Source organism: Centrocercus urophasianus, unplaced genomic scaffold, assembly GCF_019232065.1.
Source record: "Centrocercus urophasianus isolate 14NV4802_14NV808 unplaced genomic scaffold, USGS_Curo_1.0 seq_73, whole genome shotgun sequence".
In the NCBI taxonomy this organism is placed as follows: Eukaryota; Metazoa; Chordata; class Aves; order Galliformes; family Phasianidae; genus Centrocercus; species Centrocercus urophasianus.
In genome coordinates this window covers 10,673,115-10,690,374 of record NW_024885344.1, presented here as the reverse complement: position 1 = coordinate 10,690,374, position 17,260 = coordinate 10,673,115, and the positions used below count along the sequence as shown (strand labels likewise).

The following is a 17,260-nucleotide window of genomic DNA, read 5'->3' as shown; positions in this document are numbered from 1 at the left end:
CCATATCTACCCTTTTATTGAACACCTCCAGTGACAGTGATTCTACCAGGGACACTACCTCCCTGGGCAGCCTGTGCCAATGCATCACCACTCCTTCTTAGAAGAGATTCTTCCTAACATCCAACCCGAATCTCCCTTGGCACAACTTGAGGACATTCCCTCTTGTCCTTTTGCTAATTACCTGGGAGAAGAGCACAATCCCCACCTCACTACAATCTCCTTTCAGGTCATTCTAGAAGTATATATCTTCCCTGTGCTTCCTCTTCTCCATATTGAATAATGCCAGTTCTATTGGCCGCTACTCATAAGACTCATGCTCTAGACCCTTCATTTTCTTGTCTTTCTCTGGACAAACAGCAGGGCTGTTTGCAGTGAGGTGCTCAGAACAGAACAGAGTTCTCAAGGCACAGCCTCAACAGTACTGAGTACAGAGGGACAATCATCCCCTGCTCCTGCCAGCTGCCCTATTTCCAATACAAGCTAGGATGCCATTGGCCTTCTTGGCCACCTGGGCACACTGCTGGCTCATGTTCTCTGTGAAACCTGGCTCTCATTACAAAGGCCTGCTGGATCTTCTTGAGTATCTCAGCAGACTGGCATAGCACAGAAAGATGCAACATCTTGTTCAGATGTATTATCTCTCTATTTGCATACTGTGGGAGAATGTAGAGAAGCCAAGTGGGAAGGTAGAAAAAATTGAGTAATCTGTCTAGGGGATCAACACTAATCTACATTTCACATTAAAAGTTCCTGAACAAATAAATCCTGCAGGATTTGAGGAGAGCCTTCTTTATTCCCTTCTCAATGCTCACTCAAGTATGCAAATTTTTGGAAGCAGAAGCATATTTTAGTCAGTTTATACAATTGAAAAGAAAATTCAGTCATGATCTCTTACTTCTGTTTCAGACTCTGTCCTGGAAATATACATTTTAAGCATGAAATAAATGACTTATTGCAAGCAGAAGCAATATTTATTTTATTCTAGAGTTCATTACCCTGTTCTACAGTACTAAAAACATTTTTATAGTTTTCAGGTTATATCCCAATCTTATTTCGCTCAGTCCTGTTGTTTAAGGAACACATTCAGATGAAAATTAACTGTTTTAGTAAATCACTCTAACCAGAACAGTTCATATTAAGCTGTATAAAACCAGTACAAGCAAGAGGGGACAGTGATGCCAAGTTATATAAGATTAATGAGAATGGAAATACAGCACATTAAAAAAATCAAATTCCATCCAAGAAGTGCATTAAAAATATGCACTAAGTTCAGGACTTCCTAATAATTGAGTGGTTTCATACTGAATTGATTCTGCTTTATTGTGCATATATTGAAAGTTTGCTTAGATTATTGCAATACCAACTGCTCTTCACTTGTTGCAGAGACTGAACAGTGCTAGTAAGGGGACTAAAGTCATAGTAATAGCAACTACTGGTGCTATCCATGAGATGTGGAAATAAAAGATGCATCAAGAACAAACAGAAAATGATGACTAGTGGGAAATTACTATTAAGACAACAGCTACGTGTTCTTTCATTGTTAGTTTGGTAGTTTCGGTGGCATTTTCCCCCAGAGAGTTGATTGTCAAAGTGGTGAAACATTTCAATTTATGATGTTTGTGCTCCACAGCTGCAGACCTGATTGAGAACCATTCAGAAAATGTGTAAATCATTTGCGACTATAAAGTTAACATAAACTGTGCCTTGAATATGAGGCATTGTAAAAATCTCCATGGAAAATGGGGCCCTTGTTTCCATGTTAGTCACTTACATATGTAGCTTGGATACATATGTAGCTTGTGTGCGCCTTAGGGCATAATCTGTTGCAAAAAGAAAAAAATACCTGAACTTGTGCAATTCAGATGGTTCCAATATCAAAAGTGATATAAGAGCTATTGTGCTACTTATCTCCCAACAGCTTGTTGAACAGTAAAGGAAAGAAGAAGGGAATTGTACTTGAGAAACAAGAAGCCATCCCAAAAGATCACAAACCAAGACGTAAAGAACTTCATGAACTAAAAAAAATATATATATTTATCAATTTTAACTATCAAGTATTGTACATGAGGCCATGGTTAATAATTAGCACTTCATATAACTGTACACCTCCTATGCCTTGTACTTAACATTTTCCATAGCCTTCTGTTCTCTTGATTTAATGCTGCAGTGTTTAATATCACTTTTCAATGATGGAAACTGATGTGACAGGCAGAAGTTGTAAACTCAACTGATAAGTTAATTCAGAACACGTTCATACAGGTTGGAAAGATAGAAGCTTCCTCCTGGGAACTGAAGTCAGCTTATGACAGTAACAGCAGTTTTGTAATTTGAAGAAATACTAATATAGCATTGCTAATTACTTGTACTTCTGGTTAATAAGTTACTGTACAAGGGATGCAAAGTTTAAGTTTGCTAAGTATATATACACCAGGCAGAACCTCTCCCAGTTACTTCAGGATTAATAAAAAAACATAAGCCACCAAAATCAAGTAGTGGTGTTTTACCTTTTTAATTATGAAATATCTCGCAGCCTTCTCTAATTTTCACTGCCTAAATTGACAACAACATTTAAAAAAATACAGTATATTCACTCTCAAAATAAAAAGGAAGAGGAAAATGTAAAAATACGACCCATTTTCATGGACTAAATGCTACCTCTGCATTTTTGTAGTCTGCTATTAATGAAATACTCAGCATCCAATCAGACGTGAAAAACAAAAAAATATTAAGGTGTTTAACAGTAAAATCACATCTCATCCATTCAATTATATGTAAGTCTATATTGCATAGGGACCCATTCTGTTACTGATACACTACTAAAAATTAATATCTTCCCTTAGATTTGATTAACAAAATTAACTGTTCCTGTTGCATGATATACATTAACTGTGCAGGACAGACGAAAGTCAACACTTTCAAGAAAATAATAAAAGATGTACTGCTTCAAATGTAAGCTAAGAATACTACTGAACTCCTATAAATACAAGTCTGAAGAGCTGACAGCTCTTAATATATCCAAGTACCTTATAAAGAAGAGGTGGTTTTGCTTTCTATGGGTTAGCACTGAGAACAAAAAAATCTCCCATATCTCAACTATAGCAACCATTAACTGCATGATTTTTAATAATCATATTATATCTAACCCAATTTAATGGTTTGGAAATATTTTATAATCTGCATTTGTTGACAGAAATAACACACATCTTCCCGAGTGCTGAAATGTTTAATTCATAAGCATTTAAGTTCCTTCAGAAACTCACGCTTTAGAAATTGTCCAAATGTGATTATATCCACAACAGCCTTCTATTTTGCAGCAGAGACATTGTTTGAAAGATCCTCAGAAAGTCCCTACTTGTCATGTGTTGGTTGATTTCACACAACAGTATTGGTGCATACAAACTGAATATATATCACAGGAAACTAAAAGAGCAGCTCTGCTTGAGATGCACAACAAGTGCACTCTAATCCCCAGAGCCAAAATGAACTGTGTATCTTCGGTTTGGATAGCACAAAATCACATGTGCAGGAGGAACAGCTGGTTCACTTGGGCAAGTCAGGAATTTAAACAGCACATATTCAAAGAGGTCCCAGCATCAGCTACTGTTTATCCATAATAGTGTCTTACTGCACCAAACAGCTGTGTTAACATTCAACCTGTGAAGTACAGATCTACTTTTTCCAGATCAGCCTTCAAAGGCTGTCTAGCATGCAATACTTCACAAAGAAATATTAACATGCGTATTAGCTGCAAATGAAAGTGAATTAAAGATTTCTTCCAAAGGTTCTCAGTCTTTCACATTAAAGAAGTCTGACATGAAACACTATAAAGAGTTAATTAACAAAAAAGTGGGGCTAAATATGAATTCATGACAATTCTCACACAGAAAAGGAGACAGACATCAGACCTAAAACATATACAGATTTGAGCTTATTCAAACAAATGGAAAAGAGACAAATCATTCTTGAATAAGCACACAATAAATTAATTTAAACAGTTTTGAAAGGTTAATCTTCAATGCCTCCCCAGCCTTAGCCAAAAGTAAAAGCTTCTCCTGGATAGAAACGCTAACTTGGAGCCTTCCTTAAATAGCAAACATGGGACTTTGAATCTTATTTGTAGGAGAATGGGGAGACAGAATGGAATGAGAGCACGATCGTCAAACCTGCTCAAGTATTATATGTTAAGTGCAAAGTTCTGCTTTGAAGCTAAATTGTAAAGTCTTCAGTGATTTTAACCAGACAGATCAAAAAATAAGTCAGATTTTGTAAGAGAAATTAGAAGACATTTTATTTCCAACTATAACGGCTCATAAAGCAGTAATTGTGAAACAGCCAGTACAATCTTGCTAGTACGTTACACAACTGCAAAGAGCAAAGACCCCTGGAATCACATACAGATCAGAGTCTGAGCACACAGCAGCACCCATCTTCACTTCAACTCTTTGGTCAAGTACGTGCACAGAACGCAAATCATGGTCATAGCGTACTTAGTAAAATTTTTCTTACTGTTTTTCAAAACCATGCGCTAGCTCAAAAACTAATTCACTGTTACAAAAAGTTTGAATCAATTCATTTTATTGCAAAGGTAATTTTCTAAATTTCTTTTCTTCCATAATCCAGCACTGAGGATAATTCCGTTTTTTGAATCCTTCCTCACTGTGAATGATGGGAACAGGTCCAAATACTCTCTGCAAAGAGGATCACCAAATGGTTGAGTGCTTCACTTCTCTCACAAGAAATGGTATTGACTGCACATAAACAACACACTATTTACTTTCTAATATGAAAGTATACCTACGCTTCCTTAGAGATGTTCCTCCTTTGAGTAACTAGGCTTACAGATCTATTTAAATGGTTACACATTAACAGGCTCACAACCATACTGTCAAACCTGACCGAACAGATACCACCTGAAAGCCTTAAAAACTGTGCAAATAAAAGCACAATGATAGTTTGATTTTACTCAACTGATCAACAAGCTAAAACTAGAAAATTCCCCTATTCCAAAAAAAAAAACAACTCGTGAGCTCCCATTTGTATGAGGGCTGCTTTGAAAGTAATGTCACGACATTAGAGGTGAATGTTGGTGATATGGCAGTAGAGGGTGAACCTTCTCACCAGTATTCTATTACATGCTGTTGCTGTGTGACTGGTGGCAGCAGGAGGGCAGTCTGACAGAATGGAGACTGACATGAAAGAGCATATAAAGCAAAGGTGTGGAACTGAAGTCCCTCATGCAGAAAAAATTACACCCATTAACTGACGCTTGCTGAACATGCATGGAAACCAAGCAGTGGATGTGAGCATAGTGAGGTGGTGGGCATTGCATTTTCTGCAGGGGTGACAGGAGGCCACCTCTGCTGGTGCAGAATTTTTCTATTTATTTATTTTGTGAGCACAGCATGTAGTCTCTTGTTCATTGCTGGTGAAAATGCACAGCTTACGGTGGTGACTACGTTGAAAAATACTGTTTTGTAGCTGAGAACTTGCTCTAGAAGTGTTATTGTGCTCTTTGTATTTGTTGTTGTTTCCACAGAAATAAATAGGAGGAATTACTTTCAGAGTTACATCTATGCAGCTACTCTGGATTAACTGTTAATTCCCACAAACAAATATATCAATTAATTTTAACGCACAGATGAAAGATTCCATAAATGCACGTATCTTTGTTATACTAATCCAAAACACAAAGATTGCCATAGTCAGTTCATATAAAGAATTCTCTTGATTTTTACCAATGCTCTCTCCCAGAATTCTTCTATCCTTCCTCATCAGGGTAACTAAGTGGTAGTATGAGAAGCACGCCAAAAGCTTGACACTCTGTTCTAACCTGTTACTATGCTGTAACTGGTAGACACATTACTATGTTATTAGCACTCTTAAACTAAACAAGGTCAAATAATAAATCTTCCAATGATCGTATTCTCCACATTTGTTTGTACAAAAGAGATAAGCCAGATAATTCCTAAGATTCCAGCCCAGGGCACATAGCATTTCCTAATAATGACCTAATTAAAAGCTTTTGCTATTAAGCCATTTTTATTTGTACCCACTTCCTTTTCCTAGGAGACTTCTGGGATTCAACGTTTCACCAAAAAGCACTAATCCTCAGATTAAAACTTCTGCTATCCTCTGCATGGATGCGTTCCTGTCATTCAACAAATTATGAAACTCTTCCCATACAAGCCAAAAAATCACTTTTATGGACGTCATATGTACATTTTCAGTTGATGCCAAAGACAAATCGGTAGCTTAGTCTTAATGTAAACTGAGGGATTTCTTGTGAATCAAATGAAAACCCGTGTCCCAGAGGAATTCCACAAAGTAAACTCTAACCTTAGAAAAGATAGGAGCAAAACATCTAAATGCTCATTCACTCTTTTCAAGCCTATAATGCAAATTTTTCTTCTGTAGAAGAGAAAAAAAAACTCCAGGTCCTTTTCCATTTTTTTACAGGAGATGTACCTTCTGGTTGTGAAAAGCAGAAAAAGTTCATTTCGTAGCCTTTGGCAAGATAGGGCTGAGCAGAGGCATGATATTAGATGCATCTGTGAAACTTCCGTATGCTTTTCATTATATTTTGCAAACAAATTCATCTACTCATAGATTCTTAACACAAAGCCAATTTTGAACACTTCTTGCCCTAATATCCATTACAGTAACTCAGTAGCTGCACACCACCCATCAAACAAATAAGGAGTACAAACATGCATTTTCTTCTACATATGAAGCATCTTTCATATACTACAACATCACTGAAACAGGAGGAAGACATATGGCTATAATGGAAAGCCCTTGTAAAGTTTTCATATGAAAAGACAATACATAATCACTGTAAAATCAAAGAAGAGTAGGATGTTATAATCACAAAATAGACGAGAGAGTTAGGCAAAGCAGACTATGATAACAAAAGAGAATAGATAGAAGGCTTATCCCTATCCTGGGCTCACCCACAAAACACCAGCAGAGCAGATCTCCAGAAGAGATCCTTCCCCACTGGTAGCCAGCTCTTCAATAGCTCTAGGAGGGGTGCAGCCAGGCTCCATCCCTTCCAGCAGCACAGTGAATTGCCTCCACCTGTGCTCCTCTGGCTGACTCATGGCTCGCCTCAGGTGATCAATCAGAGGTTCAGGCTGTGACTCTGCAGTTCCCATACAATCACTCGTATATGTAACACTGGACATGGTTACCTTCAACATCAGGTCTTATTAAACCTGAGATGACAATTCTTGTCAGTACGGGTCTTTAAAGGCAATATGCTACAACACAAACATTTGTTTTAAAAGCTTTTCCCTCTCTCCAGTCAAAAATAAGCCTCTGGTATTTGCAGTGTGATTCCACTGGAAAAACAAACAAACAAACAAAACAATAAAAAACCACCAATAACCCATCAATCAAGACTCTTCCAAGGGGAAAAGAGTACATAAGGCTCACCATTCTGTGTTACAGAAGGTAGGACTTGCTTCCCACCACCATCCCACATCCCCTCCCCTTAAATGCCAGAAGCAAACTAGGGAAGAAATAGATCCTGTATACTGTACCTGGAAAAAAATATGTATCTATTTCTGAACAATGCTGATTTGGATTAGTCTCAGAAAGAAGTGACCAAAGAGAACAGTCCCTTACTCCTTGAAATCCACACCAGCACACACTTCAAGACTCTCAAAAGTCACCAACCCTGACTATCTGACAAAAAAGATCAAAAATCCGTAAACTTAAAATCAAGCATTGCTTTCTCATGTAGAAATTTGTGAGAAAACCTATGTAAAAAAAAAAAAATCTGTAAAGTGTTCAGATGGCAAATGTATATTCAGTGATGTGCCTACTTCTTCATAGAGCTTCTCAAAAGAACGTGAAGACAAAGTATTTGTTGGCCATGAAAGAACGTAACTGTATTCAGTTTGAATTCAGATACCAGTGAGGCATAGTTAATCTTGGACTGGCATTCATTATTTGCTTGTTTTTCCAAAGCTAAGGCTGCCTCCCAGTTTCAAATGAGGCAGGGCTGCGAGGGGCAGAAAAAGAAGGGAAGAAGCAGGAAAAGATCGCGCTGCAGAAAAACAAAGGGATAGCAACACACTACAGAACCTCAGAACGATGCAAATATACAGCAGTCGTTTACAAAGCACCTTTTTGGAAAAATGGAGTTTAGTCTTGCCTTTCTGCTATATTTGCAAAGCCTTGACAAAGATCTTTCTATGGAACGGTTGATCACCATTGCCTCCCTTTCGACTCCTTTCCCAAAAAGGTGTCTACATTGTATTATATACAAGATTAGAAAAGTCATCATCCCCATGAACCAGTCTTTGTGTACTTTCAATGAGCTGCCTGAGATTGCTGAGAAACTACATATTGCTTTTGATGTTGTAGAATCAAGTTCTGGAAGAACCTAAATGCCTTTGAACAGTTGCTCACCCTCGTTCACGTACAGTATTTATTTTCCAGAACACTGACAACAGTCACTGAATCTTAAAAGAAAACCACACAGAGATGCAGGCAGCATAGAGCAAGGATTCAGGCATTTTACTGTGTTTCAAAGGAATTCCTGACCAGCAGCTCCTACTCAGAGAAGGGTCAAAGAAGTCCACTGCACATATACTTAAGTCATTTAGAAACAGAAAGAAAAAAAAAAAAAAGAAAAAAAAAGTAGTAACACATAGCAATTTTTTTTTAAAGTTTGTATATAGATGAGTAAGAATTTTTAACACAAGAAGAAGCTATCAAAAAACCTAGGTTACCAGTGATAGTACATTGCCTGGCATTCCAGTTTACAAAAGAAGCTGCTAAAATTAAGCTAAAGTCAATCACATTTATTTATTGCTGTAGCTGTTATACATCACTCTGATTTCTCCTGCAATGGACACTGGAAGAACTTTCAGTACGTGTTCTGTGCCAGTACTTCTGCATGTGATTAAGCTGATCCTAATGAGCACACGTGCAATAAGAAGAGTATATTATGCTTTAAATTATTTTTTATTTATCATTAAATATTTTATATTTCATTATTAAATAATTAAAAGTCTCTGAATCTAAGATGACTTTCTTAATGGAGATCAATTGAAAAAAAATAAATTCAAATCATCATGAAAATTCTCCAAATATTGATTTAGACATTGATAATGAATCCTTCCATGTATTTTTTTTATTTTCTTTATGATTTAAATGCAAGCCACCACACTGCAGTTGCAAACCAAAGTGATACACTTCAGTTTCTCTCAATCAGGTCAAAAGGTTTTGGTGCTCAGTGTCAAAGGTTATAAAAAGAAAATAATGCTGTAATTCCTATAGATAGGCAAGGAAAATAGACCAAGTCTTTAAAAGATGAAGTGTGTGTACAGAGCAATACAGCAAGAGCATGGTTGAGCTGTAAAGTATTTTGACAACAAAAAGGAAAATTTATCAGCTTTTTTTTTGGTGACATGGCATGAAATCCTTAACTGTAATAGAGTTTTACAAATATGTACATGCTACCTACCTCTCATGGCTGTTAGTAACCAAGTATTTCTTCTCTTCGGTCTAAGGCAGCATGCAATCACTAGGCAAATCACTTCGATATAAAAACTGATATCAACATAGAATGAAACTAACAGTGCTTTTTCCCTGTATTTTGTTCAGTACAGAAGGTGACTACAGTCTTTCTGAGAGGACCCAATGCAAATCTGTAAATTCAGTGTAAAAATATTGTTATATGGATCTCGTGGGTCATGAAAAGTTTTGCCAAGGGCTTTCTTTTCAAGGTAGAGTACTAATTATCTTCAGGGGAAAACAAACAAAACAAAAAAAAAGCATAATCCAGAACAGTTATGCGTATCTGTTGACATACCATTGTAGTCAGATTTCTGTCAAGAAGCTCAAATCATCACAGACCAATACTACCCAAAACACTGAAATGTTCTTGTGTGCACTAAACACAAGCATATATTAACACTCTTTATGCTGAAACACCCTGAACATTGGAGTTTCTCCTTTTCCACCCCTCCTGCCTGCTGAGGCTAAAGTGGTATTTCAGAGCATTTTTTTCCAATTACTAAGGCAGACGGCTAGCATTATTACCCTTGATAACTTATCCAATGAAGTAATCATTTTTGGAGTACAGAAATGTCACTACTAAACTCTTTTGCTCTCCAGCCTTTGTCTGAGAATGTATACATGAGAGATGTATTTATCCAAAAGACAAAAAAACTTCTGTTTTATCAGTGTCTCAAGCACTGCACCGATTGTTAACAGGATTGTTAGATATCTACTTTGAAGGGGAAAAAAAAACATTCCTTTTATCTCAGTTTAGTAATGGTGGTTAACTCAGCAGTCATCTTCATGTTTGTAAGACCTCCTAATATCACCAAATAGGGGAAGAAGAAGAGGAAAAAAGCTCAGCTTAGATTTTTGGCCTTGGAGGCATACACAAAGACTGGCCTCTGTATTCTTAGTAACACTTTTCCGATGGACTAGCATTTCCATTAGAAACATTTCTCTCTTTTCTACTTAAATCAATACCATGTGGTAAAAGAAATACACACAAGAACATTAGATTTAGTATTAGGAAGCTATAACAGCAGTAGAAGACCTCTACTAAAATGAAATATATATAATGCAGCAAAAGCACAGAGCTATTCTCACAGCTCTCACTATTCCATTGCTCGCTAAGTGACTAGTAGGAAGCTTGATCTGCTCTAAACCAGAGCCTTACACAGTTTCAAGTTATGCAGCACATATTTTAGAAAGAAGGAGCACCTAAGGAAAAAATGAACAACTCAAATACCAGAATTGACATAATACCAAGAAAAGACAATGAAGAAATTCAGTAATTCAGATAAAATTCAGAACCATACATACTGAATGGTGGAATAACACGCTGGAAACCTCACTAGTTAGGGAGCGATGTCTGAACAGCCTTGCTACACAGCAGATAAAGAATTTCAAAGCAAGGAGCAGAACAATTTGCTATGTAGAACACAAAGTAATCCTTCTCCCAGCTCCGTAGCAAAAAGCACAGTGAACCTACTAAGAAATTCACCATTACCAGCGATGCAACCCATTTTAATAAAAGCTTCTTTTAAGTTGGTAGTATTCCCCTTGTCTGCCTAATGGATCAAATAGGGACCAACTGTTCAGCTTATGCTATAGCTTAAAGCAACTCAAGAGTGATTCTACCTCAATAAGAAAACAGGAGAAAAGGAGCATTAGGGAGCTTTAATAAGCAGCAGAAGTCTTAGTTTCTTTCCTTACAGAATTGCAAAGAGGCAGAACACAGAAGGTCCATCTCCTGGGAGACTGCGTGTCAATTTCTGAAGAGCTGCAGCTTGATACATGCCTCAGATACTAAGCACTCCTCAGGAGATAGCCGAGTTACTCTAAAAAAGAAGTTATTATGTCATGTTTCAACCAAATAAGGACAGAGCGAGCCTTACAGAATTCTATAGAGTTAACAGATCTGCCACAGAAAAAAAGTGTTTAAGTGTAACATCATAGGTTATACACAATGAATTTTAGCAATGACGATGGAATTGCATATGACGCAAATAAAGATGCACTAAAGGGGAGAAAGTCTAGCTAATAGCCAACTCAAGAATGGTAACTACCATTAGAATAAAGTATTAGAACAATCCACTTAAAAATATATATATATAATTAAAGCAAAAAAATAAAATGAGTGGAGATGGAAGAATTAATATAATATTCAGGTGAAGACTGTGCTCTTTAGTTCTGCCAGTCTCACAGCAGCATCACCCAACACATTTAAGAGGCTAACACACAGACAACTACATTAAAATAAGTGAAACATCCCTTCCATGCTACTGTGAAATGGAAACCACTTCTGACAGTGAAGTCATAATCACAGAGGTCTGGAGAAGAGCGCTGACGAACCGCTGGAGGACACCAGCCACACTCTTCCATCCCAATAAGGCAGAACGTTCTTCAAGCACTCACCCCACGTAAGGTGAAATACTTTTCAGAAATATTTTCTTGGTTAAACTCCCTCACTCAGACATTCAAAACCTCTAACCACAAAAAGGCCACAAAAATACATCAAAGTAGAAAGATGTTTTCAGCAGTACCGCACTAGTTCAGCCAAAACATAATTCAGATTTGAAACCCAGATCAGACAGTGTGGTAAATTTCAGTACAGGGTGGCAGACATCCAATTTGCATTGCACTCATTATTTTTATGGACAACCACCTTGGCATGTGTAAAGTTTCAACTGAGAGGAGTTCCTTTTTTCTCTCTAGCTCCATGCAGTCCATCGTGGTCCAGTTTTTAATGAAACTATCAGCCAAAAATACTCACCATCTTTCCTTCATTCTTCAGGCTTCTAACGAAGACATTTTCAGGTAAACTTTAAACCCCATTCACACCAAAAAAAGAAAATCTGTTCCAGTCAGAGAAATGTAATTCTTACTGAAGCGTGCTAAGGAGAACAAGTCTGTGCCAAAACCAAACTCCCATTTATTGACTCCATCAGTTCCTCCTTGCACACGCTTGCTAATCTTTGAGAAATCATCTCTACTCTGCTTCCATCTTCTTGCTAAGTGTAATTGGATAACTAATCCACACCACACTGCAAACTACTCTGTTTTTCCACAACCCTATGTTAACTAGGGGAATACTTTCCACTTCATGTTCTGAGCTCTTCAGAATGGGATGAGGAGGACATTCCCCATGTACCGAATGACAGGATTTTCTAGCACTTCAGCAACAAACTACTAAAGGATGAAAAAAAATTCAGCTTACGTTATACTCCACAGCTGTTAAAATTTGCTCAGAGTAGCTGATGAATACAGCTGTACTGCATCACAGCTGAAACCATCACCACTGTGCAAAGCTAAGCCTTTCCAACCCATGTGAGAACTATTTATTCCTAGATAGATGCATGCACATACTAAATCCCAGATAGTCCTGCTGACTATTTGTGCCAAAATAAACATAACTGCACCAGGACATATAGAGTACTCTTTAATCTTCCTATTTATTTTATCTTTTCTCCAAAAGGAGACTATTCAGCCTTTATTCAACCTAGAAAATTCCTAGGAAATCAGCAAGGTACACTCCAATAATTAACATCTATTTGCAGACATTCCCAAGACGTATGTAAGAAAACTCAGGGACACCAAAGCACATTGCACAGGATACTGAGGTAGTGATCGACCATAGCTCATGTTTTTACACATTTTTAACAACTTCCAGAACTTAGAGACAATTCAGTCAAAGCTGAAGTGACAAGAATAGTAAAACAAACAAGCAAATAAATAAATCCAATCAGGGACAATCAAGCATGCAAGGAGGAATAAATAGCCAAGATCACAGCCAAAGAGATTGAGATGACTATCAGATAATGGGATGAGTCAGCCCGCACCTTGGCTCCATGAATCTAGCCAATTTTAAACAATGCATTTGGCCCTAGCTAAACTTAATCTACAGCACAAGTCCTGCCCATGCCAGAAGGCTTTTATTGAAGTGATGTGCTGAAATACTGGTATTGAGAGCTGAAATACCAGTTCCTGCAGGTACGCTGAAAGACCATACAGTAGGAATATATTAACCTTGTTTTAGAAGAAGGTAGGAGGAGGGTAATGAAGATATTTCAGGTCCACCAACAAATCAGAGAAGTCCCATGTTCAGTGTCTAAACAGAAAAGTCTGTTTAATTACTGTAAATCCTATTAAACTGATTTTCATTATAATGGCTGAAGTGACCAATTCCAACAGGCTATAGAAGACATAATGAATTCAGAGTTTAATTAGGACACACTGTTAGCTAACTATAATCTATTAATTAGCACTCTTAGTTTTTACCGCTTATTGCAATAATACCCTTTTACTTTTAAATTGCACCCTTCTTTTTTAGGACCGAAGTTATACAATTCTACCACTGTGGTAGTAATTATAGTGATTGCCTAGAAAACAGCCGCCTGGAAGTATCTGTAAATGTTTAATTAGGGGATAAAGGAAAGACACGCACAAAAAAACTCTCAGATAGAGAAATCACTGTTCTCAAATCTATACATATTCAGTAGCCACTTACTCCATTCTAAACCACACAGTCATTGTATTTCTGCTTCCAGATCTGCACAGCATCCTCAGATGTCAAAATTCACAAAAATATTGTCACATTTAAAAACATTCCCTTTCTCTTCAGTCTGAAAACAGAACTTTAAAAGCACAAGGAGAGAACTGGGCAATTTAAATACTCACCTTCTGCTGAAAAATAAACAGCACCAAAAAGCTGAGTGAATGGCATTCTGTGTTTTCATTATACTAGCACTGTACCAGTGTCGTGGTTTGGACTGGGATAGAGTTAATTTTCCTCATAGTAGCTGGTACGATGCTGTGTTTTGGATTTTGGATGAAAAAAAGTAATGTTACACTCATGTTTTACTTGTAACTGAGCAGTGTTTACACTAAGTCGATGACTTATGAGCTCCTTGGGCTGCTCTGCCAGCAAGAAGGCTGGGGATCCACAAGAAGCTGAAAAGGCACAGAATCAGGTCAGCAGACCTAAACTGGTCAGAAGGATATCTCGTACCACGTGGTGTCATGCTGAAAAATAAAATGGGAAGGAGCTGCATGGAGGGGGGCAACCACTGCTCAGCCCCTGGCTGGGCATCAAACTGAGTGGTGAGCAATCGTGTTGTGCATCTTTTGGTTTTTTGTTGTTGTTTGTTCCTTTTCTTCTTCTTTTTTCTTTTCTTTGTTTTTTATTGAAAAGTATCTCTGTATGAACTCACATATCTCAACCTTCACCTTTTTCAATTCTTCCTCAGCCCATTGAGAGGAAAGTCAGCAAACAGCTGAATGGTATTTATCGGATTGCCAGATTAAACCACAACAACCAGCATAGCTGAATTTTTCACTAGATTACTCCTTCTAAGGAAATACTGCTCTTACAATAAAATGATTTCACTTTAAGCTTTTTTACTCTAAAAAGACATGAAAATGAATATAAAATTTTGTGCATTGTCAAATAGCACCTTGCAACACTACCATTCAGTAAGAATACAGCTATAAAACTGAATAAATTGGTTAAATTATTTCATGCTAGTTCAAAAAAAGCAACTTACCTCATTACTACTTTTTAAGAACTTACCTTACTAAGTTCTTAAAAGGGTGAAAAGAAAGCCTCAAGACTGCTTCAGTGTAGCAGAGTATCACTAACCTAAAGGAATCTACTACTTAAGTCATGTTACCTGAAAATAGTACATAATGTGTTAAGTACTGGTAGTACTATTTATTTCCTCCAGCTTCCTTCCCAACAATCTTCCCAACAGAAACCAAAAAAAGCCCTGCTTAAACTAGTAAATATACCTGAACAGCTCAATAAAACCCTTAAACCTATAAATGAGTGCTTTATGATAGTTGTATAAGAACACAAGCACTGCTTATGACAAAAGAAAGTATGAGAAGGTATTAGACAGAAGTACTTCCATGTAGCCAAGAACACGGTTTACATGTTTGCAAAAGTTGTAGGTCTGGAGGATTTAACTAGAGCTCTAAACTAAGATCAGTGCCACATGAACTTTGTTTTACTGGCAAACTATCAACATCCAGCAGCAGTTCAGTTGCATTTGGGGTCAGCAGTTAGTACATTCTGCATCTCAAGAGAACACTTCTGGAATTAAGCACTATACAAATAATGATCATGAGTGGCATAAAAGAGTTGCAAATTGGAACTGATTGGTGAACAACAGTCCCAGAAAATAAACGGAAAAAAAAGGAATTTTTTTAAAAAAATCATAAGGAAAAACACACACCGAAGAGGAGGCTTACAAGTCTGAAAAGAAACACTTAAAAAGATGAAAACTTCTTATTCATACCAATTACCTAAGGGGAGCCTATAAACAAGAGGTGGATCAACTCTTTGAAAGTGTTGATAACAGCAGGACAAGGGGAAATGGTTTTAAGTTGAGGGAGGGAAGATTTAGGTTGGATGACAGGTTGGACTTGGATTGGACGTCTCACCACTGTGAGAGTGGTGAGGTGCTGGAACAGGCTACCCAGAGAGGTTGGATGCCCCGTCCCTGGAGGTGTTCAAGGCCAGGTTGGATGGGGCCCTGGGCAGCCTGGTCTAGTACTAAATGGGGAGGTTGCTGCCTGCCTGCAGCAGCACAGGTTGGAGATTCACAGTCCTTGAGGGCCCTTCCAACCCAGGCCATTCTGTGATTCTGTGATACCTGGGAAAAGCACTAAAATAATTTAACTAAGTGCGATACACAAGCTAACTCATTTAATCACACTACTGCACTAACACAACAACAACATCAGATAACAAACCTGGTTTTCTTCTTGCAAAACTCTATACTGTTCCTTCCAAATGGTGATTTTTGAAGCTTCATCTTTCCTCAGAGCTCTTTCTTTTTTTAGCTCAGGACTCCAGAAGGTCTTGATGCTGTTCATGGAAGAACTCAGCTTGCTTTCTTTCACCTCCACATCCTTGCGAAGCAGATCGTTTTCCCTTAATACTTCTTTGAGTTGCGTCTGCAGATCCATGATGGTGTTATCCCTGGCCTGGCGAAGCGAGTGAGGCACAGTGGACGCCATACTCACTGGAGGAAGATGGTGCTCTCCAAACGCGATAGTATCACTGGCAACTCCACTACTGGCAATGTTAGGGCTGCTACCCATTGCAGTCATCCTAACACCATAAGGCAGCCGCCCCCCAGACCGGCCCAAAGTCATGGTGCTTTTTGGGGTGTCTGCACCGACGTTCTCATGGTCACTGAGATACATAGGGCCAGACGTAGCATAGGCAGCGTTTAAGGACTGAATGTTTTCCATAGAAAGGGTTTTCCCACTGCCTCCCCCAGTACTGCTGCCAGAACTGCCTCCAGTGCTGTTGGTTCGACGATGGCCCAAGCGTGGTGACCGTGGCAGCCTTGGTGAACGCCCTGGACTCTGGTTGCTTGGCTCAGCCTTGCCAACTGACCGAGCACTTCCATACATGATTAAGCTGGTGGTGTGAGGCAATTAGACAGGCATAAATTAGGAATGAGAGAAATCCCGTGAAGCTCTTTAGTGTTTGTAAGTCAGCTTAAGGCCAATCAGAATTTGTAACAGATCCAGTTGTCCATCTTTGAAGTCACATGCTCACCATGTCCAGAACCACATCTGTATCAAGAAAAATAACACATTAACAATCTAGTTTATTCCAAAATATTCTGTCCCATATTAATAATAAAAGAATAAAAGCATATTCTACTGCCACTTTATTTCTCCAGCGTTTTTTTTTATTTCCACTCACAAACAGCAATATTATTTAAATTCTAAT

The 17,260-nt window shown here is 38.0% G+C and overlaps 1 protein-coding gene across 5 annotated transcripts in view; it reads right to left on the bottom strand.

Annotated features, from left to right (window-relative positions):
- The window catches only part of ERC1 (ELKS/RAB6-interacting/CAST family member 1), a 288,936-nt gene that overhangs the window by 261,390 nt on the left and 10,286 nt on the right, over positions 1-17,260 (bottom strand). For all 5 annotated transcript variants that reach the window (XM_042837662.1, XM_042837661.1, XM_042837663.1 and 2 more), the window contains exon 2: positions 16,267-17,100. In XM_042837662.1, the coding sequence (XP_042693596.1) occupies positions 16,267-16,935 (669 nt within the window). In that variant the 5' untranslated portion in view covers positions 16,936-17,100. The remainder of the gene's footprint in view (positions 1-16,266; positions 17,101-17,260) is intronic.